This window comes from Ovis aries, chromosome 3 (genome assembly GCF_016772045.2).
Source record: "Ovis aries strain OAR_USU_Benz2616 breed Rambouillet chromosome 3, ARS-UI_Ramb_v3.0, whole genome shotgun sequence".
Taxonomy (NCBI): domain Eukaryota; kingdom Metazoa; phylum Chordata; class Mammalia; order Artiodactyla; family Bovidae; genus Ovis; species Ovis aries.
In genome coordinates, this window is record NC_056056.1 from 38472917 (window position 1) to 38499283 (window position 26367).

Below are 26367 nucleotides of genomic sequence, written 5' to 3' on the forward strand. Positions count from 1 at the left end.
AGAAATGTTGCGCTGGAAGAAACACAAGCTGGAATCAAGATTGCCAGGAGAAATATCAATAACCTCAGATATGCAGATGGCACCACCCTTATGGCAGAAAGTGAAGAAGAACTAAAGAGTCTCTTGATGAAAGTGAGAGAGGAGAGTGAAAAAGTTGGCTTAAACCTCAAAATTCAGAAAACTAAGATCATGGCATCTGCTTCCATCATTTCGTGGCAGACAGATGGGGCAATAGTGGAAACAGTGGCTGACTTCATTTTTGGGGGCTCCAAAATCACTGCAGATGGTGATTGCAGCCATGAAATTAAAAGATGCTTACTCCTTGGAAGGAAAGTTATGACCAACCTAGACAGCATATTAAAAAGCAGAGACATTACTTTGTCAACAAAGGTCTAGTCAAGGCTATGGTTTTTCCAGTGGTCATGTATGGATGTGAGAGTTGGACTGTGAAGAAAGCTACGCACAGAAGAATTGATGCTTTTGAACAGTGGTGTTACAGAAGACTCTTGAGAGTGCCTTGGACTGCAAGGAGATCCAGCCAGTCCATCCTAAAGGAGATCAGTCCTGGGTGTTCACTGGAAGGACTGATGTTGAAGCTGAAACTCCAGTACTTTGGCCACCTCATGAGAAGAGCTGACTCATTTAAAAAGACCTTCATGCTGGGAAAGATTGAGGGCAGGAGGAGAAGGGGACGACAGAAGATGAGATGGTTGGATGGCATCACCGACTCAATGGACAGGAGTTTGAGTAAACTCTGGGAGTTGGTGATGGAACAGGGAGGCCTGGCATGCTGAGGTTCATGGGGTTTGAAAGAGTCGGACATGATTGAGTGACTGAACTGAACTGAATAAGGATGTACTGTTTTTCAACTTGGGAAATATGGTATTGGGACAGGGGGCAAAAAACACAGAAGACACAAAAAATCCAGTTATATTTTTTCAATATTCTAATCTTTAAAACTATGAAGAATCATGATATCTAAATCTATGTATGAAAAAAGAAACTGTGTGGGGAGATTCTTTTTTTCTAGTTATAAAAATATCAAATACAAAAGGGTAGGAATTATTGCTTTATTTGAGAAACTTACTTCCAAATCACTTTTATGTATTTTAAAAAATCATAAAGAGCATCCAAGAAAAAAACATATACAGTTTCCATAGGAATAAGGACCAAAAAATGGGGTTGATGACTGCCCCAAACGATATTTCCTAAAGGAAAAAAATGTAATATTTAACTTTTTTTTTGAGGCTGGGTAAGTGAACTACATACATCATAAATAAAATTTTCTTACTTTACAAGGAGGAAGGACTCTGATCCTGTTTTTGATGCACATTAAATACAAAAATCCATTTTTCTGAACAAGATGAGGGAAAAAACATCATTCTTCAATACTTCAGCTCATGCAATGAAATCCAAAGGTCTGTTGAATCCACCTTTTCGATTCATGTACTGCCTATGACGAGAAAATTTATTTATTAAAAAAATTGTGGGTTTGTCTTATAAAAGAAATAATCATATGCTTCAGAAGTGAAACCTATAAACTAGTTCTAAAATGGCGACATCTAGGGCAAGAAGTATTCAAAGTCAAAATTTAAACAAAAGCATGGAAATATACTTTCAGTATTATTTGGGAAGATTCTACAGACTTAAAAAAAATCAATTGAAAATCCATATTTAAGTAACACCAAACGCCTACCAAATTTAAGGAAAACAGAGAAGAGTTTCAAACAGGTACCTATCAAACAAATCTGATTACACACTGTACTAGTTCTCCCCATAAGACCTTATTTGAAGGTAATTTTATAGTGGACTGTTGATTCTAGTATTTTAACTCACAGCAGTCTCAAATCACACTATTCATATTTCTAAAGTAACTGAAGTATTAGTCTAAATTAACTGAAGTGATAAAATTTAGAGAAAAAGACAATGTTTGAAGATGTCTTGACTTTTCTGTTCATGCAGTGAGATTTCAAGTATGGATTGGCTTGTTTTGTGGTATTAATAAAATATGCCTATACTTAACAGATAGGTATTTACAGTTGAAATCCTTACATAATCAATTTAGAGAAATAATTCAGAAGGAATCTATTTTAAAACCTATAATTATAATGAAATTAAAGTCTAAAGACTTGAGACTATGCTATTTTGAAGAAAGAATTACTTATAACCTAAAATATTTAAGCCAACTACCTCTTCTCTGTAATAGTTTCTGGTTCACAGGTAAATTTAAAATTATTTTAACATACAAGAATATAAACAAGGAAGATTAAATCAAGGAACAATATGGAAACCTAACTAAAGTAAGGGATTGTATGGAAAACTGCTACATTTCCTACAAACATGATTATCCCATAACAAATTCTTTCCCAAGCATATAATTTATATTAGTTCAAACGTAATAATGGCAGCTATGCATACCTATACTTCCTCTTCTGAGACACATTTATGGCATAGGCATTTACAGAGCCATCCACCTTTTTCCCCTGGAGAGAAGCAAGAAACAAAAACGAAAACACACACACAAACACACAAGAGAAAGAATATATTAAATGCCTTGATCAGAGAGCTGCATTCCACAGACCTCTTCAATGGCAAGATGCATTTAAGCATGACGTAATCCAATGACTGAAAGAATTTTCAGATCCTGATGATATCCCAGGAACTCCTAAGTGTTATAACTCTGTTCACATTTTTATAGTCACATATAAGGAAATACCAATATTCAAACCAACAAATGCTCATATGTATTATGTGCAAGGCATGCAGGGAGAGTGGGTAGCAGAGCCTCACCTTTTCTGGTCAGAGAATTCTTCAAAACCAAATACAAGTTACGGATATCTCCTCTAGAAAAATTCATATTCACAAAAATTTAACTTACGACCTGAACTGATGGGATTCTCAAATCAGTCACCATTTGTATCTAATTCCATTTCTTGCACAGGCTTTGAAATTTTTATTTTTTATTTTTTTTTTTTAAATTTATTTATTTGGCTGTGCCAGGCATTAGTTGTTTCAAACATGATCTTCAGTCTTTGATGCAGCATGCGGAGTCTTTAGTTGTGCCATGTGGGATCTAGTTCCCTGACCAGGAATCGAACCCAGATCCCCTGCATTAGGAGTACAGAGTCTCAGCCACTGGACCACCAGGGAAGTCCCAAAATTTTGATTTTTAAATCAAGAATCAAGATAACAGGTACTAATGTTGTATCACTTGTACCTCAGACTTTCCTTTTCATTAATTTCTTTATGGGTCTTTTGATTCAGCAAAATGAACTCACCACTTTCTGTTCCTCATGCCTAAACTGCCTTCTCAACTTCCATCCAATCTTTAACCGTCTGGTTTTTGTGCATTCTTCAAGGCCAAGTCAAATGACCCAGCTGCTAGGAAGAGCTCTCTTCTCTAACTCCCACAGAATGTTAACTGTGCTTTCCTCACAATTCCCTCCATTTCTACCCTCCATTTATCACGATGTCTGATCATGATGATAGTATCTACACCATCACCATGGGTAACACCACACTGTTGTTGTTTAGTCACTAGGTCACATCCAACCCTTTGCAACCCCATGGACTATAGCCCACCAGGCTCCTCTGTCCGTGGGATTTCCAAGGCAAGGATACTGGAGTGGGTTGCCATGTCCTTCTCCAGGGGATCCTCCCCACCCAGAGATCAAACCCGGGTCTCCTGCATTTAGCAGGCTGATTCTTTACCACTGAGCCACCAGGAAAGTCCATTCATCTTTTTTACTAAGTTCAGTTACTAAAGGCGAACTGATTTTTGAAAACTATTTGTAGAGTTGTATGTTTTAGCTCTCTTCTCATTTACATGTTGGAATAGAAAATTTGTCCATAAATAAACAAAACCAACTTTGAAATTTTTTAGAATGTTAAAATAGAAGGGAAAATAAGTAAACTAATTTGGCATTTGAAGAGGTTCCACCATAGATTAATGATGAAATATCACAAGATACACATTACTGAAAACTACAAATGAGGTGAGAAACTATAACTGAGAGCCCTGAAGCCAACTGCATATGAGTTAACATCCTGATGTCATTAAAATGACATCCTTGATGTCATTAAAAAACAACTGACATCATTTGTTCTTGTGGTACTCATAATTTTTATGGAATATATAAATTCTCACATAATTTTTCCTTTATAAACAAACATCTTCAGCACAGACTACATTTAAAAGTAGTGTGGCTCCATCTTTACATCTGATACTAAGGAATTCCAAACATAACGTCAGGCAATAGTAAAACCAAAAAAAAAAAAAAGAATTCTAATAAGGTCCTTCACTATTCTTCTAAAAATAGTGAAATTTAGTTGTCTCATTTTGGAAGTATTTTTATTCATCCAATATATGTATTAATTAAACCAGTTTACTTACAAAACGCTCATTGGAATAGCAAATAAGGAACTGGTATATTCAAGAAAAAAACCTGATACAGAAATTGCATTAAATTTTAAAATGGGGTTCACATAGCCATTTGTGAGAATCAAAGAGCTCATTCTTAATTTTCTCACCTCAAAATAGTCATGCCTCTGGTACTCCTCTTAGGCCACACACTGTCATTTAAAAAATACACAGGAATCCTACAGAATGACATCAGTTAGAAGCTCTTAGAGCATCTGCAATTACCCCACTCCATTCACGACATAATGGAACACAAGATTAGAGAAGTGGATTATTTCTGACACCTCCCCTCAGAGATTGCAACTTCTATTTGTAAAATGAAAAGGACTTAAAATTCTATAAAGAAAGTTTTAAAAATGTATTTTCTCTCCACACACACTCTCCCTGTCTATTCTTAATGGCTTCCTCTCTCTATCCTCCCTTCTCTCTTCATTCAATTTCCTCTCTCCCTTCATCTCCCCTTTGCTCTATTTCTCTCTACCCCATCTCCTTATCTTTCTCCCATCTCCCTGTCCACAACCTCTCCCTCTTTTGCCTCCCCACCTCCTTATTCTTTCCAATATGATGGTCAGGGCTAGAGAACAATCAAATTCCTGTCAATCCCTCTCCTTGAGTTATGAGATATGTATGCAGCTATGCAATGTCATCTCTATCTGGCAGCTGCATTTCATTCTGTTTCATAGCACTTCCCTTTCCTACAATCCTTTCTTTGGTTAACCCTATCAGCCTGACACCTCAACAGTCATCACTGACTACTTGCCTCCATTCCCACCACCACTAACTCTTGTTTCTGAATTGTTCTCAGTATTCCAGCTTCTCTCCTCAGGTCAGGCCTTCATCATCTTTCACTGCATGACTGGGCAGTTCTCCTAGTCTTTTGTTTGTCCTCCATGAGGCCCCAGGTAATCTTTCTAAACATACATATAATCTGTTGCTCCCTTGCTTAAAAAACCATTGCTTCCTCTCGTCATCAAAATAATCAACTTAAATTCCTCAGTATGGCTAAGGATATCAGCCTTCTGTGATTTGCCTCCCACTCTATTTCTAGCCCCATCTATAGTCACCAGCCCATCAACACCCTTTCTCTAGTCACTGAATTTGAAACTCCTCCAATACTCTATGCCACTTCACGCTGACAGGGCATCTCTGTAAGCTTTTCCCTCTATTTCAAATGATCTTCCTCCTCTTCTTTGTCTGATCACCTCTACTGGCCCTTTAAGATCTAATTCAAATATCCCAAGCAAATACTCCCTGAATTCCAATGGCAGCCCACAACTTCCTTCTCTTTGCTTTCAAATCCCTTCACACAGTTACTGTCTTCTAACAGAACAAGCTTGTATCACTGGAAGAAATTACAAGTGATAGTAAAAGAATATGGAAAAATGGGGCAGATCAGTTCACATTAAGAATACTTGACTGGCTACATGTTTTACTTACTTTTGTGGAGTCAAAGGAGGCAAATCCCATTAACTTCATCATTTCTATTTCTTCCTCTGTTTTGCCCTCTAAGTCTTCCTCTACAAAAATAAGTGATACATTTTAAACTCATTTTATACATAAAAAAGAAAGCTGGCAATAGATTAATAGTTGTTCCACTTTACCAGCAGAGAATATACTAAACAACTAGCTAAAGACTTGAATTTAATGAAAAATCCCTCAATTTGGATAGAATATAACTTAAGGTGCAAGGAAGAAGTGGCATCTCCATCCTCCACTGTAAGAGACTGCTTAAAAGGATATGCTTGGCATCTTTAGGAAGGACCACCTTCAACATCAGACAGTGAAGATACTTCCAAAATAGAATATTTTCATGTTTTTAATTGTCCTTCCTGTATCAAGAGCACCAAATAATGAGTAATTAGGGTACAATTAAAACAAAATCTCAAAACCATATCCAAATGAACACTATGTGTGTGTGTGTGTGTGTGTGTGTGTGTGCGTGTGTGTGTGTGCGTGCTCAGTCATGTCCAATTCTTTCACAACAGCATGGACTGTAGCACGCCAGGCTCCTCTGTCCATGGGATTTTTCAGGCAAGAATACTAGAGTGGGTTGCCATTTCCTTCTCCAAGGGATCCTCCCAACCCAAGGACTGAACGTGTGGTCCTTCATTGCAGGCAGATTCTTTACCGCTGAGCCACTGGGGAAGCCCCTAATGAATACTGTCAAAAACTTAAATAGCTAAAGATTCAAAAATTATACTTAATTTTATAATTGAATTTCTAAACAAGGCTATACATTTCCTACAGTTATTTATCTAATATTACCAGTTATCTGGCGTTCTTTGCTCTTTGTTTCTTTTGTTTCTTTCTTCTCCTCATCTCTTCTTTCTTTCAGTCGAGAAGGGGAAGGAGATGTGGATCTATGTCGTCTTGGGGACCTAATATTTAATAGGGAAAGATGTCAGAAACAGAGACATACCTGGTGACTTGTGTTGATGAGCACAGATATACATGAGTGCATGAAACGTAAAGGCTGAACAAAAGCCGGATTCTAGAGAAAGGAATTTGTTCCTCAAAGCAGAACGAGGAAGAAAGTTCTGCCTCAGCTCAGTTCAGTCGCTCAGTCGTGTCCGACTCTTTGCAACCCCATGAACTGCAGCAGCCAGGCCTCCCTGTCCATCACCAACTCCCGGAGTTCACCCAAATCCACGTCCATCAAGTCGGTGATGCCATCCAGCCATCTCATCCTGGGTCGTCCCCTTCTCCTCCTGCCCCCAATCCCTCCCAGCATCAGTGTCTTTTCCAATGAGTCAACTCTTCACATGAGGTGGCCAAAATACTGGACTTTCAGCTTCGACATCAGTCCTTCCAATGAACACCCAGGACTGATCTCCTTTAGAATGGACTGGTTGGATCTCCTTGCAGTCCAAGGGACTCTCAAGAGTCTTCTCTAACACCATAGTTCAAAAGCATCAATTCTTCTGCGCTCAGCTTTCTTCACAGTCCAACTCTCACATCCATACATGATCACTGGAAAAACCATAGCCTTGACTAGATGGACCTTTGTTGGAAAAGTAATGTCTCTGCTTTTGAATATGCTCTCTAGGTTGGTCATAACTTTCCTTCCAAGGAGTGTCTTTTAATTTCATGGCTGCAGTCACCATCTGCAGTGATTTTGGAGCACCCCAAAATAAAGTCTGACACTGTTTCCACTGTTTTCCCATCTATTTGCCATGAAGTGATGGGACCAGATGCCATGATCTTCATTTTCTGAATGTTGAGCTTTAAGCCAACTTTTTCACTCTCCTCTCTCACTTTTATCAAGAGGCTCTTTAGTTCCTCTTCACTTTCTGCTGTAAAGGTGGTGTCATGTGCATATTTGAGGTTATTGATATTTCTCCCGGCAATCTTGATTCCAGCTTGTGTTTCTTCCAGCCCAGTGTTTCTCATGATGTAGTCTGCATATAAGTTAAATAAGCAGGGTGACAATATATAGCCTTGACGTACTCCTTTTCCTATTTGGAACCAGTCTGTTGTTCCATGTCCAGTTCTAACTGTTGCTTCCTGACCTGCATGGGATTCTCCAGGCAAGAATACTGGAGTGGGTTGCCACTTCCTTCTCCAGGGGATCTTCCTGACCCAGGGATCGAACTGGGGTCTCCCGCATTGCAGGCAGATGCTTTCACCTCAAGAGGCAGGTCAGGTGGTGTGGTATTCCCATGTCTTGAAGAATTTTCCACAGTTTATTGTGATCCATACAGTCTGCCTAGGCCCTGACTATTAACAAAAAATTATTGTTTAATTATCAGTTACATTCAGTATAGCTAGGATAAAAATCTTTTTGTAAGGCAGAAAAAAGAAAACAAAAAGTATATTTGATGGTTATTAAGAATCAGAGTCCACTTCTAGAATTCTTCCAAGATCTCACACTCTTGATTATATGGTTGAATAAACTATTATCACCAAAAGTTTATAAACAAGTAAGACTATAATATACAAAACACTTTTTTACTCCTGCTAAGTACTTTTCATGTATTATTTTTCATTTACTCCTCAAGACAACTCTACTATGTGGAATGTTATCAACCCCATTTACCAATGGGAATGTTAGGTTTAGAATAAAGTGGGATAAAGTTCCGCTGATTTCATGAAACCGTTAAGTCCCTTTGTAAGCGATAACAACAAAGAGCAGAGACTACGCAGCCGTGGTAAAACTTCTGCTTTGCTGCACTTACCTGGAACGCCTTCTGTGTGGGGAGCGAGAACGGCTTCTTCTCCGATCTCGCTCCCGGGACCGGGACCTTTCTCGGCGCCTGCGTTCTCTTTCCCGAGATGTGGACCGGGACCGCCTACGCTCTAATAAAAACACAAAATTGCAGAGTCAAAAATTACTTGAAACATCTACTGGATGCTGAGCCGACCAACAGTAATATTATGTGAGCCATTTCTAGATGTCACATTTAAAAAGTAAAAAAAGACACATGAGATTAATTTTAACAGTATAGATTTAACCCAAACTTGGCTTCCCTTGGTGGCTCAGAGGTTAAAGCATCTTCCTGCAATGCGGGAGACCCCAGTTCGATCCCTGGGTCAGGAAGATACCCTGGAGAAGGAAATGGCAACCCACTCCAGTATTCTTGCCTGGAGAATCCCACGGAGGGAGGAGCCTGGCAGGCTACCGTCTACCGGGTCACAAAGAGTCGGACACGGCTGAGCGACTTCACTTCACCAGCATTTCAACATGCATTCATTTTTCCGCACTAATCAAGGAAAACCTGTGTTCGACACTTAAACAGCAGTTCTCAATTCGGATTGAGAACTTGTTAAGTACTCAATAGCCCTCTGTGGTTCGAGGGCTCATTTAACTTTTAAGATCAACCTGATTAGCTGAAGGTGATAAAAACTAACCAGGGGGCAGAATCGAGGTTCTAAGGGAAATCTTCTCCTTTCACTGCCCCCTTTAGGGGGCTGGGGCCAGAAGTCATTATGAGGTGAGCACCCTGAACGCAAACTCCTAAACGTCGATTTCCCTACTATAAACTGGGGAGGAAACCCTGACCACTTATGAACCTGGCGGCAGCACACGCTGAGTATTACGGAGTGTGGCATGTATTCTCATGTCAGCTTTGAAAGATAATATTTACCCCAGATGTCTAATTACGGGAATTCGGACGCAGGAGGGCTGGATGACTTGCACTAGGTCACCCAGAAATTGGGGGAACCATGGCCTGACTCTAAATTCCCAAGCCACAAGTACAACAAAAGTTATTACAGAAGGCTGACAAAGAGTCGGCCAAACCCCAACTGGGTTAAAAAAACACACACACAAAAAACTGCCTTCAAACCGGAGGGCTGAAGCGTGTACGGCCCAGGTCTTCGTTCCCAGCAGACCCCTCTCTTCTCCTTAGAAGAAAAGGTTCCCCCCTCTCCGCAGCCGTTAGACTGGGAACCAAAGTGGGGACGAGTCTCCAACCGAGCCCTCGACCCTCAGAACCTCCTCTGAACTCACCCCTCCGTGGGGAGCGGCTGCGACTGCGACCCATTTGGAATCCTTCTCCAGTACAAGTCGACCCGGAAACGGCTGTGCAACAACTTCCGGGAGGGCGGGAACCGAGCTTTCACCGCCGACTGGGAAACGATAAAACGACTCGCCAGGGTTCCGGCTTCTAAAGAAGGGAGGCTGCCCCAACCTGATACCGCCTCATCTCTGCTCCTCCAACCCCTCTTTCCTGGTGGCTTCACTATCTTCTCTCCAGTCTTTCGAGGTGGGCATTAGAATGTGCTTTGTTGTTTAGTCGCTAAGTCGTGTCCCACTCTTTTGCGACCCCATGGACTGTAGCCCTCCAGGTTCCTCTGTCCATGGAATTCTCCAGGCAAGAATACTGGAGTGGGTTGCCAGTTCCTTCCCCAGGGTATCTTCCCGACCCACGGTTGAAATCTGATATCTTGCATTGGCAGACGGGTTCCTTACCACTGACCCACCAGGGAAGCCCCTGCCTCCCTGTTGGTATTCTAGAAATGTCAGGAAAAAGCCATATATAAACCACGCTAACACAGTTCTCACTCCGCCCCGCCCCCATTATTCTTTCCTACTGTCTTGTCCAAAGGCAAAAAATATTTCATTTATCAAACCAATCTGAACTTACCATATGCAAAGTTTTAAGTCCACACGGGGAAGCAGTAGGGCGGGTCAGGAGGCAGAGGGAGCAAGGGAAAAGCAAGCATGGCCGAGAGCTTTTGTTGAGTTTTGTTGGAGGAACAGCAGAGGCTGGGAAGCAGGCTAAGCAGGTTCTCTAAGACTGACCAGCGGCTCTTGAGATTTAAGGGCTGTCCAGAGCTGTTGGTACCTGGCCCTGGGATCTGTGGCAGAGGAATAATGCCTTGACTTATGAGCTTGATAAAGGAAGTGATAGGAGAGTAGGGGCTTCTCACTGGCTGGCTTACATATTAAAGTCAAGACTCATAAGGGGACTCATTTGCTATCTCGCACAATTAGCTAGTCCTGGGAAGGGCAGTCTTGGCAAGGCCCCAGATGTCAAAACACCAGAAAATGAAAGCAATTAAAAAGGCATGATTAATACAGTTATTCACAAAAATATTTATTGCACACCTAGTACCAGAGGATTAAAAAAAATTTTTTTTTAACTTTTAAAATCTTTGGTTGCGCTGCGTCTTTGTTGCTCTACATGGGCCTTCTCTAGTTGCGGCCAGCAGGGGCTACCCTCTAGATGAGGTGCGTGGACTTCTCAATGCTGTGGCTTCTCTTGTTGCAGAGGGCAGGCTCTAGGCTTTCGGGCTTCAGTAGTTGCAGCAGGCAGGCTCAGTAGTTGTGGCATATGGACTTTGTTGTTACACAGCATGTGGGATCTTCCTGGGTCAGGGATCGAACCCACGTCGCCTGCATTGGCAGGTTGATTACTATCCACTGTATCACCAGGAAAGTCCTGTACCAGAGGATTAACCAATGAAAAAAGCAAGTCTGTTCTTGAGTACTTGCAGTCCACTGAGGGATACAAACAAGTAAACAGTATCCAGACGCACAGAGAGGGGCTGAACAAGATCCTAGGAGTTTACATGAAGTGGATACATAACTCGTTTGAGGGGAAGGGTTCTCGAATGTTTCTAAGAGGAAATGATGTTCAAATAAGACCTTAAGGATGAGTAGAAATTAGCCAGGTCAAATGGGGTGACTTTTGTGGTGGGAAAAGGGAAAGAGATTGTCCAGGCAGAGGATACTGCCTGTGCCAGGACAAGAGGCAAGGGAGCAGATGGGCTAAAAAGTAGAGACCTACGGAGCAAGGAGTGACCATGTGAAGACCAGACTGGAAGCCTTGTAGGCTGTGGTCAGGTTACCCTGTTCGTTCAAGGGCTTTGAGGACTGGAGGGAATCACATTTGAGTTTTTTCAGAGAACATGTTGGGTGATGTGGAGTCTTGACTGGCAGGTGGGGATGCAAAACACCTGAGGAGGATGGACAGTGGTCTAGGTTGGACTCCAGTGACCTACACTAGAGTGGTTTTATCAGTAGGTGATGTGAAAGTGGCTGAATTTGAGAATTGGTAAATTGGAAAAACTTGATTCTTAGATGTCTGCACAAGAGTTCGAAGATTCAAGGATGATATCCAGGTTTCTGGCTTGTGAGACTGGGTAGATGGTAACATTTGCTAAGATAAGGCATCTAAGTTTTGGGTAAAGGCTATATATATATCTGGACCTACTAATGTGAGGAGCTATTCTGAACACCCAAAAGGAGATGCCAACTATATGCGTATCTGGAGCTTGGAAGAGAGCTCTCAGCTGGAACCACACAGAAAAGGAAGCATCAGAATACAGATGTTCATTTGAAGCCATGAGAGTGCATGAAGCCACTCAGGGAGGCTGAGAGAAAAGGGCCTGAAGTCAGCCGGAGAAAGAGCCCAAAAGGAGACCAAGGGATAGCCCGAGAAACAGGAGTGTTATCAGGTAAGTTTTAGGAGAAGTCTGCTGTTTTTAAGAACAAACTGGTTAATTTAAAATGTGAAAATGAAAAAAAAAAAAAAGAAAAGAAAAACAAACACCAATCCCCCTACATCTAACCTAAAGGATTTAAGCAACAAAGTCTTTGTTCACTCAGTTTTATGGAGTTGTGAATGACTTTTACAGGGGAGAGAATTTGTATAACCCCCCTTTTTTTGGTCTGTGTGGCTTTTGAGATCTTAGTTCCTCCACCAGGGATTGAACCCAGGTCCACCTCAGTGAACACTTGGAGTCTTAACCATTGGACCACCAGGGGGTTCCCTGCATAACGCTCTTAAAAAGTTTGGCTTATGCAGGGCAAAATATGGCAGGCAAAATATGAGTGGAGGTAAATCCAGAGGTTTTGTGAAGATGGGAGAAACCTAAGCATGTTTAAAATAAAGAAAAAAAAAAGTACAGAAGAGAAAGAGAAAACCAAAGGAGTAAAATTTCCTAAAGGGACAGCCCTGAGATTTACCTCAGGGAGACAAAAAAGTGCCCCCTCTCCCCTGCCTGAAGATGTGGGACAGACTGTGCTCTGCTAAGGCTTCCTTATTTACTGATCAAGTTGCCCTCTCTCAGGATATAGATTCCATCACTGTGTACTTTCAGCACTGTTATCTTGAAGAAAAATCCTGTTTATAATACATGGCTTGAGGTTCCCTCATTCTGATGGTTATTTTAATAACTTTTCAGTGGGGCAGGGTTGCAGTGCTGTCAACACTTGTGATCATACTTACAAGTTCCCTCCCTAACCAGACAGGGCAATTTTCAATAAAGGTAAATTTGTGTATGTTGTTGTTTAGTCATTAAGTTGTGTTTGACTCTTGTGATCCCATGGACTATATAGCATGCCAAGCTCCTCTGTCCATGGAATTTCCCAGGCAAGAATACTGGATCGGGTTGCCATTTCCTTCTCCAGGGGATCTTCCCAACCCAGGGATTGAAGGAACCTGCTTCTCCTGCACTAGCAGAGGGATTCTTTACCACTGAGCCACCAGAGAAGCCAAAAAGTATATGTACTTTATATAAGAACATTAAGCATCTGTGATTCCTACAAATGTACTATCTTGAGCCTTGGTTAAATTGCTTTACCTTTTCTAGTCCTGTTTTATGTAAAACCACCAGCCTTTACAAAAGCATCCTACTTTTATCTTTACAGAGGGCTTCCCTGGTGGCTCAGATGGTAAAGCATCTGCCTGCAATGTGGGAGACACTGGTTCAATCCCTGGGTTGGGAAGATCCCCTGGGGAAGGAAATGGCAACCAACTGCAGTACTCTTGCCTGGAAAATTCAATGGATGGAGGAGCCTGGTGGGCTATAGTCCATGGGGTCGCAAAGAGTTGGACATGACTGAGCAACTTGACTTTATCTTTACAAATGGATGCATACTGTTGAATCAGTAATTTCACCACCAATTAGATGTAGTTTGACCACTAGTTAATAGTGATTGATGATGTTTGAGGTTTTCTGTGTTTGTATCATTTTATGATGGACTTTCAGAAGAATTGCAAACTCTGTGGTTGGGAGGAAACTACTGTGACTTTTTTTTTTAACTGTAGTTAATGGATTTAGGTCCAAATTACTTGAAGTTATGATTCAACACATCATTCTAGGTGATTGATAAGTTATCTACCATTTGCATTCTATTATCCTTTTCTATTCTTTACATGGGTTCATCTTTAAGGGAATATAATTCCTGACAGTTTCAATGTTAACAGTCCAATATTCTAGAGCACCTCTGTTCAATAGAACTTTTTGCAATGATGAACAGAGTATATTTGCACTGTCCAATACAGTAGCCACTAGTTACTTGTGGTTAACTAAGCACTTGGAATGTGTCTAGTGTGACTGAGGAAGTAAATTTTAAATTCTATTTATTTTTAATTAGCTTAGATAGCCACAGTGACTCTGGTGACCCTATTTTTACATCTGATGTTGAAATTTGCTTATTAATGATGGCAATCAATCCTCTTTAAAGACTTTGAAATGTGATAAAATGTTGGCTACTAAATGCTTGGTAAAAAACCAATGACTACCACTAATCATTTAATTTTGCCTACCTTGCTAAGTTTCAAGCCAAATTTATTTTTTGAAAAAGAAAGGTGTACTTTTAGATCTCTAGTAATTTAAGATGGAACTCTAGAATATTTCCTCTTAAGAACCTCTTCTTTACTGATAGCCAAATAAAAATAATTATTAGTTGGCTATTGTTTTCTAGCCCTTGCAGCTTAAAAAAAGACTTGGCAAAGGTTATAAGGCAAAAGGTGACCAACACAAAAATCTTCATATAGATTAGTTTATATAAGACTTTGGCTGACACTTAATACTTTATTAGAAATATTCCAATTAAAAAGAATGAAAAGTATGCAAAGTATTTGGTAAGAAAACAAAAGCAGATCTTTACTATCATTGTGGAGTACTAGCTGACAATTACCAGTTTCTCTAGTGAGAATACAACTTACTTGTGATTTAAGAAATAATTCTTTTGTTTGTAAGCAATTTTTGCTAGGAAACAAACAAGGGACAGGAACCATATATAATTCTACTTTGATTAATTCATACAAGTGAAATGAAATAATTTTACTAATATACTCAAACTTTAATTATCTTTACTCCCAAGATTTATAAAAATTCAGTTATTTAAATAATTTGATTTAAATTTGGTATTTATATTTTTAATATGTAAGGGTAAGGAATCTCTGATGTTACAATAAGACAGGAAAAAAACAAAAGCATCTCATTAAAGAGATATAGCCAAATACAAAAACAAGAAATGTAGTCTCTTGATACAGCCAAACTATTGTATTAAAACCATTCAAACTACAGTTCTAGGGGTGGAGATAGGGAAGGCATTTAAAAGCTTCCTTTAAATTCACCATGAGGATCAATTTTGAAAGGACAAAAGTGATTTATGAATGTATGGATATATTGCTAGGGAATAAAAACTAGCAATTAGTGCTAAAAGTTAAATCTAACTAGAAAAAAACGAACTTGGAAAAAAAATTCTGGTTTCAACTGAGTTTTTTTTTTTTTTTTTGGTTCGTTTTATATGTTATTTATTCTTCCTCCAAATGGGTATTTATTATTTGTACAGGTACACAAAAGTAATTCCCATTTTTCTTAAAACATACTAAAAATATATATTAACCACAAAAAATACTCACTTTGACTGGAAAGATGATGAGCGTGGCTATTTTCAAACTAGCAGTAAATGCAAGAACCAAACATATATAAATCATGAAAAATGTACATCTCATTTTTGACAAAAATAAGTTCTATTTATACATTAATGCTTTATTATCAGCTTCTATATGATATCCTCCAACCTTATGTACATTTACTATGAGATTTCTAGTATTATGTGTAACTCAAAGGCACTCAATTCGGAGATTATAAAGTCCTGAGCTTAAGTAGGAAATAGGATTCCCAACTAAAATTTGAAAATAAATAATTCAAAGATCACAGAATATAAAAATGTTTAAAGTATAATATTTGGTACATAAGTAATCTGTGACCTAATAATAAAGTTGTAGAGAATGTCAAAGAAAAGACCATAAAAGGCAAAAGAATATCCTCAGAATCAAACTAATTTTCTTCCCCTATTCAAGATCATTTGAAAGCCTGAAGCTGATTTTTTTCTTGTTAAAATTCTAGGAAAGCAAAATAAAAAAGCATGAAAATGCTTAAGTTAAATAAAAGTTCCTCAGTGTAGTCTTCAAAACCATGAAAAAAAATTTAATGATTAATAACATATATAGACTGAAGAATATCTGACTAGTAGGAGGAATCATAAAGAGCAGTTGAAAAAAAATTAAGGACAGCTTTAAATATACCAATTGAAAGAGCATTTATAATTGGCCAGATTATTCCTTTAGCATTCGTTTAGTCAAATAAAAATGCAACTAACAAATGGATAATTGAGGGTCACTAACATTCAAAGTTCAAGCTGAAAACTGACTATGTATGGTTGTAGAGAAACATGAAATTTACCTACAGCAATTTTCTGCTGATGCTAAATTAAAAAGCATGAGTTGATATCTTTATTAGCAAATGGTTTGACAGATATTCTCTTGGCTTTAAAATGCTTTTCCATATATGCATAGAAATGTGATGAGGATAAGAATAGTTTTCTGTATTATCTGTACAGTTCGTAAGGCCTTTGTCATTGTTAGTCACCTTAGATGTGAGTATCTGCAGGGCCAGTAAATTAAAGCTGGCCAAAAAGCTTTCAAAGTGCTACTGTTTCCAACTGGTGAGATCTTCAGTTTTCTGGATTTTCTGGATGATGACTATTTTCAGTTCTTTTTTCTGGCGATATATACAGGAAGTTACAGCAGATATATAAAGGGAAGATCAGAAGCCTGCTGTCCAAGTTCATCACTACTTGTTCCTATAAAACAAATTTGTTACTTTAATGATAATAGTAGTAGTATAAAAATAAAACAGAGAACCAAACTGTTGAACTAAGTGAACTAAAGGTTAGTATGGTGGTTAAAAGTTTGCATCTGGAACCTAACAGTCACTGTTCAAACCTCAAGACTTCCACCCACTAGCTTTGTGACCTCGGGCAAGTCACTGACTCTATCAACTGCAGCTTCCTCACTGTAAAAGGGGAGAATAACCACTCCATAGGATTATACTAGGATTAAACGAGACAGTGGACACAGAGGGCTTAGCAAAGCCAGCTATATATTAAGTAACCAATAATGGTAGTTATTTTCATTACTGGAAAATTTCTATCAAGTACCTACATATTTTAGGAACAGATATGGCCCAGAAATACAGAGATTTCTCATTTGGCTTCTGTCTGATGGCCTTTATGCACAGCAAATACTTGATGGGAGTCATTATTGTCACCAATAAGCATGGCTCCTTCTCACTCTTGTCTAAGATTTCCCACCATCTCTAATGCAAACAAGTCATTTGTCTCCTGGAACCTAAAATACATTACCATGTAAAATCAATTTCAAGTTTAGTTACATCAATACACAGGAGAGCAACTTGAGATTTCAGAGACAGGAGTTGATACTACACCTGAGAGCTACAAATGTAACCCTCACTCACTCATGCTACAGATCTCTGGAACCGTTTACCAGTAGGTTTTCGTGAAAAGAATAAATCCTTTTAGAGTGTAAGCAGTAGCCCTGAAATGGGAACTCCTCCATTTTTTCAATAGTTGGGATATATTCTCTGAACTAATATGCATTTGTTTCATCTTTATACATTCTGGAGAATATACTTAAAAAATTTTTTTTAAAAATATTTATTTTTGACTGTGCTGGGTCTTTGTTTCTGTGTGTGGACTTTCTCTAGTTGTGTTGAGTGGGGGCTACTCCTCACTGTAGTACACAGGCTCTAGGCGAGTGGTCTTCAGTAGTCGCAGCTCACAGGCTCAGCCGTCACGGCTTATGGGCTCTAGAGCATGGGCTCAGTAGGTGTGGTGCAAGGGCTTAATTATCTGCAGCACGTGGAATCTTCCCGGACCAGGGATCAAACTCATGTCCCCTGCACTGGCAGGCAGATTCTTATCAGGCGTACTACCAAGGAAGTCCCTGAAGAATATACTTTTAAAATGCTGTTTAAATCTAGAATTTTATATTATTTACTGAAGCATGTGTTCCTACAATGAAGAGGGACTAAAACTGGAACATTTCAGTGACAGACAAAGGCTCAGCTAGATACAGCTTCTGTGTTAGGGGAGCAGCAAGATAAATTTGGATAAAGGCGGCAAGGAAGAGAAATGTTACACGCACGCATGGACGCATGCATGCACACACACACCACACACACAAATAGAAATGTTACACACACGCACAACGCACGCACGCACACACACACACAGTACACACACACACAGTACGTACACACACACACACACACACACACACACTCACTCACTCACTCTGTAGTTTCCAAAATGGGCAAAGTGGTATTTTGTTAAGTGAACAAAATGGATATGATGACAAATCAGATGAGGCATCACCTGGCTGACAGTGCAAACAGGGTTGGCAGCAAGCATGTCAAAGCACAGCTGACCTTCAGATGCTTAAGTCACCCTGGACTAGTCAACATCTGTAGCAATAACCTGAGTCAAGGCAGATTTACTAAGTCTGTTGAGGACAAAAGCTTTGATGATGTGTGTACCTGATGATAAAAGCGAGATTCTTTACCCACAACTCTTAAGAAAATTAGCATTCTGTTATCTAAATATAGTTAAGGTTGGTAGGGGACAGTAGGTCAAAGACCCAATTCTGGAGAAAGAGAGCCATGCAGGTATCACTTGGGGGCTTAATGGACATACCAATTTCTGACTATTACACTGTACTAATCCCCATTTCCCATCCATTAGACACCTAATTCTTGCTTTGTTAAAACTTTTAACACCGCCCAATGGCTCAGTTTATATCTATATGTGCACCTTTATCTTTAGAAAAGCTCCATTTTCCTTCTTCCACTATGGCATGGAAGCAGTGAAGTCCATACATCACAGCATCAGACATAGTGATGGTATCTTCCTAGTTTTCATCTGTTTCCAGACTGTTTTTTCTCTCTTCTCTGCGGCTCATGTTACTTATTTCTACTATAGCTCTATTATTTCTAAATTTCAGAATCCTTAAGTCCAACTCCTTATTAGAAATCTTCGCTTAGACATAAAGCGACTCAAGTTTAAATCATCAGCTACTGAATACTACCTACTGTTTCCATTCTTTTTGGGCCATCAGTACTGTCATGCTTGCAGCTGGTTTTGATTCCCCATCCTAGTTCTTAAATACCTCACACCAGGTTACTTTTTTTGCCCACCCCTTAAATACCAACACTCCCTAGGTTTCCACCCTGTCATATTCTCAACATAATTTCCTGTAGGTTGTCTGACCCAATCATTGTTCCTAGCCCAGGCACTGCTGATAAGTGCTAGACCCATTTATCTACCAGTGTACCAATTTTTACCTCAGTGCCCTCAAATCAAATACGCTTTAAACGGAATTCATCATCTCTTTACCCCCAAGTCATGTTTGTTTTCCTTCCTGTAATTCAAATATAAGGGAAAAAAGTTGCCCAAGTCACAAAGCCAGGTACTACTATCTCTGACTACTTTCTTCTGCATCCTCACACACACTTAAGCATCAAATTCTACCAAATGCACCCCTTAATTTTGAGAACCCATCAACATCTCTTCACCCCATTACTATCCTCCTTAAGTTGAGGTTCTCGTTGTTTCCAATCTGGGTTACAGCAAGAGCATTTTTTTTTTAAATTGGATATTGGTTTCTTTATTTTTTTAAAGGCTCTTTAGGTATAAACATACAAGTTACATAAAATATACAATAAGTTCTCCTACATGTATATACACTTGAGAAACCAGCATACTCAAGATAATAGACATATCCATCCCCCTCAAAGTGTCCTTAGGTTCCTGATGCTTCCTCTACCCTCTGGAAACCAACTGCCTGCTTCTGTTCCATAGTCTGCCTTTTCTAGAGTTTTCAATAAAGATCATACGGAATGTACTCTTTTTTGTCTCACTTCTTGCATCTAGCTTAATTATTTCATCCATGTTATTGTGTGTACCAGTAATTCATACTTTGTTTACTGCTGATAATTTGGATTATAGCAATAGTTTCTAGACTGTCTTCCTGCCATTATCACGCCTCTAAGCTCAAAATGGATAATAAAGACCTAAATGTAAGATCAGAAACCATAAAACTCTAAGAGGAAAACATTGGCAGAACATTGTATAAAACATAAAATCACAGCAAAGTCCTCTATGACCCACCTCGGAGAGTAATGGAAATAAAAACAAAAATAAACAAGTGAGACCTAATTAAACTTAAAAGCTTTTGCATGGCAAAGGAAACTATATAAACAAAGTGGGAAGACAATCTTCAGAATGGAAGAAAATAATAGCAAATGAAACAACTGACAAAGGATTAAATTCCAAAATATACAAGAAGCTCATAAAACTGAACATCAGAAAAACAAACAACCCAATCAAAAAGTGGGCGAAAGACCTTAACAGACATTTCTCCAAAGAAGACATACAGATGGCTAATAAACACATGAAAAGATGCTCAACATCACTCATTAGAGAAATGCAAATCAAAACTACAATTAGTTATCACCTCACACTGGTTAGAATGGCCAACATCAAACAATAAATACTAGAGGGTGTGGAGAAAAGGGCACCCTTTTGCACTGTTGGAGGGAATGTAAATTGATATAGCCACGATGGAAGACAGTATGGAGATTCCTCAAAAAACTAGGAGTAGAACTACCATATGAACCAGCAATCCCACTACTTGGCATATACCGAGGAAATGAAAATTGAAAAAGGCACATATACCTCAATGTTCACTGAAGCACTATATATGATAGCTAGGACATGAAAGCAACCTAGATATCCATCATCAGATGAGTGGATAAAGAAACTGTGGTACATACATACAATGGAACATTACTCAGCCATAAAAGGAATGCATTTGAGTCCGTTCTAAAGAGAGGTGGATGAAGCTAGAGCCTATTATACAGAGTGAAGTCAGAAAGAGAAATATCATGTATTAACCCATATATATGGAGAAAGATGGTACTGAGGAACCTATTTACAGGGCAACAATGGAGATGCAGACTTATGGACACGGGCCGCGGGGGAGGAAGGAGAGGGCGGGACAAATGGAGAGAGTCACATGGAAGCGTATACACTACCATGTGTAACAGATAGCCAATGGAAATTAGCTGTATGACTCAGGGAACTCAAACCAGGACTCTACCAACCTAGAGCGGTGGGAGGTGGGAGGGAGGTTAGAGAGGGAGGAGACACGTGCATACCTATGGCTGACTCATCCTGACGTATGGCAGAGGCCAACACAGTATTGTGAAGCAATTTTCCTTCAATTAAAAATAAGTTAAAAAAACACAAACTACAGGACAAAAAAAATGATGTTGCACATATACATTTATTGACAAGAAAAGCTACATACAACAAAGTGGGAAAAAAGCAGGTTACAAAGCAGTTTAAGATAAAATTCTGGAAAAAGAATATAGGAGATGAAAGAAGCGTCATCTCTCAGCGAACCATGTATGATTTTTTTTCCTGTTTATTCTCTGTTTTTCTAAAACAAACCTCCATAAGCTACATAAAATACATACATGCAACTCCCATAGCTCTCTACAGATCTCGGAAAAAGTCCAAACTCAATCCATGGCCTGTCATGCCCTGCTCTACTCCTTCTGATCTCATTCTCTTTCAAACCTCTCAGTTCCTTGCAGGACCCATATGCTCCCTGGGCTCCATCTGAGGACTGGTTCAGGTATCCATTTACTTTTCAACTTGTCCAGAAGAGGCTTTCCTGAGCTGTCCCTCACCACTCCCCAACACCCAAAGGTTCGAGATATCTCCCTCAATGTTACAGTCTTTGAGCCCATCTCTCTTGTGCTACTCAGCTTTATAACATAAGCTTCTCTTCATTTCCTCCACTCCTAGCTTAAAACCTAGCATGTAACAGGGACACAAATGTTTGTTGAATGAACAAATCAAGGAATGCTAGGAATACAACTAGGCCTGGTGATTTTTAATTAAGTCTCTGGCTGCTTTGGGCCATGACAGTGTTTTTTTAAGGAAGTTCTAAGTTGAAGGTAAAGATAGACAATGTTCATGCAGCTCCAGAGGGTGTGAGAGAGACCAGTAGAGAATTTTAGTGGAGGCAGATTTGAACTTATTATCTATCTACCTTGTCATTTACTACCTCACATGTCAGAGTCAGCTTTTCATCCCTAAGAGTTCCAACAGTGGTTGAAGACCGTCCATAAGAATGCTGTTAAAGAAGTTCTCATACAAGGCAGGGAGGTCAGAACTGTAACTTCTAAGGCTGCTCCATGCAGTGCTAAATTCTGATATTCTATGATAGGCTCTTCAGTCTGAGGAAAACTGCTAACTTCTTTGTGTGTGTGTTTTTCTTTTTATTTTCTATTTTTTTCTTTCAAAACTGCTAACTTCTAATAATTTATGTAAACTACAGGCTCCAAACCCTTTATAAACACAGTGTGTCCTTTGAAATGATGGTTAGCTTTACTAGAAACAAACTTCCTTGATTTTTAACAGCTCTTTTTATTTTTTGAAACTGGTTTCCTTTGGCATCATGACATTTTTAAACTTATACACGCATGTGATTTATGAAGAAACAAACGGTCTCGGAGATAATTTTAGGAACACTGTAGATGTCTGTCATTTTAGAAACCCACTGTGCTAGCAGAGTAGGTTCTCTTAATATCCAGAATCTATGGAAACTTAGTGGATTGTTTTTAAGGTCTCTCTTATTAATGTATAAATAAATGCAATAATGAACACAATGGAGAAAACAATTAAAGAGTCATAACTTTTTGAAGATCATGTTCAGGATGAATAATTATTTCCGTACTGTCAACTTTTCCCTGCCCCTCCAATCAGATTGTGTTACCTTCTTTTTTGTCTTAGTGACACTTCTGCTAGAATGGAGTAAGCTTTGAATGAGTAAACATGGCACTTCCATCTTTACCTTCAAAAAACTCTCAAACCAATCTCTAAGTCAAATATTAAAATCTTACGAATTTTCAAAAAGGAGTCAAAAGACAAATACTACAATAAAAAATTAACAGAGAAGTAATGAGACATACCTGGTCCTTTTCAAGTGTAAGTATCTGATAGCCAGTTGTTCTACTGCATATTAGTTTTCCACTGCTATCAAAAGAGGCCAAACGTAATCTAGAATACACACACAAGCACAAAAATAATGACTTTTTAAAGTGCAGATTAAATAAGCCCTACTTTACTTTCTACTTTTTTCTTCCATATTCTAATTTTTAAATTTTTATTTACTTATTCTCTAGAAGTCTTTTATTTGATAATACTTTGCAAAGTTTTTTCAAACTATAAACTGATTCCATTTACATTTTTAAGCTTGTGCTATTATATATATCTGGGATATAAAAATAATTTATTTTTTATTGTGATAAAACAGACATAAAACTTACCATTTAGACCAAGTTTAAGTGTATAGTTCTTGACACTGAAGACATTTCACACTGTTCTGTTGTAGTCAATACCACCATCCAGCCAGAATCTTTACTACTTCCCCAGATGAAGCTGTACCCAGTGACATGAATTCTCCATTTCTACCTCAGCCCCTGACAATCACCATCCTATTTTCTGTCTCCATAAACTCGTCTACTCTATGCACATCATGTAAGTGGAATCATACAGCATGTGAGCTTTTGTAACTGGCTTATTTCACTTAGCACAGTGTCTTCAAGGTTCATGTTACAGCACACGTCAAAATTCCCCTCCACTTTAATGCTGAATAATATTGTTTTAGGTAAATGCCATGTTTTATCTGTCCATCTGCTGACACTTGGGTTGCATTCCTCTTTTGACTACTGTGAATAATGTTGCTATGTATACAAATATGTTTGAGTCCTTGGTTTCAATTCTCTGGGGGTAAATAACCAGAAGAGGAATCACTGGGTAATATGGTAATTCTATGTTTAATTTTTTGAGGAAATGCCATACCATTTTCCACAGGGTTTGCACCATTTTAACATTCTTAAATTTCTCCACATCTTCACAAACACTTTTGTTTTTCATATTAGCCATCCTAACAGGTGTGAGGTGATGTCTCACTGTGGTTTTGATCTTCATTTTCCTAATGATTAGTGAGGCTGAGCATCTTTCCATGTGCTTATTGGTCATTTGTACATTTTCTTTGGAGAAATATTTAAGTTCTTTTCCCATTTTTGAATCAAGTTTTTTTTGTTGTTGTTGTGGAATTCAGATGTTCTCTATGTATACTGGATATTACTTCATCAGCTATATGGTTAGCAAATACTTTCTTCCTATTCCATGGGTTACCTTTTCACTTTGTTAAGTGTCCTTTGACATGTGATTTAATTTTGATAAGTTGAACAATTTTTTTTTGTTGTTATTGTTGCCTGTGTTTTGGTATCATATTGAAGAAATCACTGTCAAACTTAGTATCAAAAAGCTTGCTTCCTGTTTTCTTCCAAGAGTTATTTTATTGTTTTGGCTCATATGTTTAGGTCTTTGATTCATTTTGAGTTAATTTTTGTGCATGGTGTACCTTAAATATGACTTCCCAGGTGGCACAGTGGTAAAGAATCTGCCTGCCAATGCAGGAGATAAGAGTTTGATCCTCGGCACAGGAAGATCACCTAGAGATCTTCCCACTCCAGTATTCTTGCCTGGAAAATTCCACAGACAGAGGAGCCTTGCCGGCTACAATCTGTGAGGCCACAAAGAGTTGGACGTGTCTGCGCATACACACACACAAGGTAAACATGAATCCAGGACTTTTAAATAATCTGTTCAATAAGCTATTTTCCAATTTGTCAGCATCCTCTCCAGAAAAATATTGCCAGCTCAACTATTAGGCAAAGTTGGACATCTGAAATCCTATAGAAAGTTAAGGATAATATGAGACATGTTTTCCTATAAAAGTACCTTGTTATATTTCCAGTTTGGACCTTTTAGGATTAGCAGCAAGGCAATAGCTTTAAGCCCAGTATCAACCCTATACCATTTATATTTTAGCACATTCTTTCTTCCTGATACATTAGATCTAGGTTTTATACTTTTTTTTATATACTTTTGATTATTAATACACTTTATAGGAATGGAGCCTTATCACTGCCTTTCCGTTTCACTGTATATTGTATCTTACCAAAGTTCTACCACTGTTGGTATAAATTATGGTTTTATTTCATTTTTATAGTTCTTCTGAGTGAGGAAGAGTGGGGTGGGAAAACTTCATCCTACCTAAATGCTATGCTCCTTCGAGGCTGTAAACTGACAGATCCACTACATGGCTGATTCAGTGTATTGCGTTTGAAAATGATGTATCGATTGGTGTAAGTTACAAGCAGGTCAAAGCCGAAGTTAAAACCTGTCCACCGCCAGCAGTACTGAAATACAAAGGAGAAAAGATTTACTTCAGTTTATCATATTAGCAAGTCAAAAATTAAAAGATCAAAATGTCTTTTCTTTTTAATTCATTTCAAATATTCCTGTATCATGGTTTCCTAATTTTGTCAGTGCCTTAAGACTTACCACACAGAATATATCTGTGAGACATATAAAAGGTTTACTACACAGACATGGTATACATCAAAGCCAGCAAAAGCAGCCTTTATGATCATTATTCCTTAAGGTACTTTCTTAATATTGTCTCTTTATGATCTATTCCATCAACTCTCCACACTGTAATTTTATCCCAACTAATATGGCTTTTTACTACAATTCTAAGGAGGTATATAGGTTAGGAAACTAGTAGTCTAGATAAAGGTAGTAAGAATCCATTAAAATTTCTCCTGCTTTAAAAATACTCTGAAATACCTTAAGTGATACCTTGTGTAATCTCTCTTACATGTAAAAATCTAAAAAATATATATATGTATTAAAAAACTCCTAAGCTCACAGTTACAGAGAACAGCTTGGTAGCTGCCAGAGGCAAGGGGTAAGGAGTAATGAATGAACACTGCTTTTTTTAAAAAAAGTTTAAATTAAATTTTAAAAATACTCTAAACTAACCAACAGAATCAACAACTGAGTTATTTTAAATACCATCATGAGGGACTTCCCTAGTGGCTCAATGGTGAAGAATCTGCCTGCCAATGCAGGAGGCACAGGTTTAGATTTCTGACCCAGGAAGATCCCACGTGCTGTGGAGCAACTAAGCTTGTGCACCACAACTATTAAGCCTGTGCTCTAGAACCCAGGAACTGTAACCACTCAGTCCATAAGCCCTGAGAGCCTGTGCTCCACAACAAGAGAAGCCACTGCAATGAGAAGCCGGTGCACCACAACCAGAGAAAAAGCCCACAGCAACAACAAAGACCCCAGTGTAGCCAAAAAGTAAAGAAATAAAACCATCATGAGGCTCACAAGCTTATTCTATCAACTAATAGTTAACAAGACACTATTAAGTCAAGTGGCATGCTACAACGAAGTTGAAGTTAGGGCTTTG

General features: G+C 38.6%; 2 protein-coding genes and 1 non-coding gene across 3 annotated transcripts in view; all 3 read right to left on the bottom strand.

The window, feature by feature from the left end:
* Positions 1-1056: 1056 nt before the first annotated feature.
* Positions 1057-9928, bottom strand: SNRNP27 (small nuclear ribonucleoprotein U4/U6.U5 subunit 27). Its single transcript, XM_027966661.2, has 6 exons — positions 9870-9928; positions 8596-8716; positions 6686-6798; positions 5858-5937; positions 2419-2483; positions 1057-1453 (listed from the first exon to the last, which is right to left on the bottom strand). The coding sequence occupies exons 1-6, from the start codon at positions 9901-9903 to the stop codon at positions 1399-1401; spliced, it is 468 nt and encodes a 155-aa protein (XP_027822462.1). The 5' UTR covers positions 9904-9928; the 3' UTR covers positions 1057-1398.
* TRNAR-CCU (transfer RNA arginine (anticodon CCU)) lies at positions 3078-3150 on the bottom strand. Its single transcript has one exon. It is a non-coding gene; the product is annotated as a tRNA-Arg (tRNA).
* A 4738-nt stretch (positions 9929-14666) lies between the features above and the next one.
* Positions 14667-26367, bottom strand: part of GMCL1 (germ cell-less 1, spermatogenesis associated) — a 55935-nt gene continuing 44234 nt past the window's right edge. Inside the window, exons 12-14 of the mRNA XM_027966660.3 lie at positions 25161-25306; positions 23006-23093; positions 14667-16748 (exon numbers count right to left, since the gene is read on the bottom strand). Of these exons, the coding sequence (XP_027822461.1) occupies positions 16620-16748; positions 23006-23093; positions 25161-25306 (363 nt within the window). The 3' untranslated portion in view covers positions 14667-16619. The remainder of the gene's footprint in view (positions 16749-23005; positions 23094-25160; positions 25307-26367) is intronic.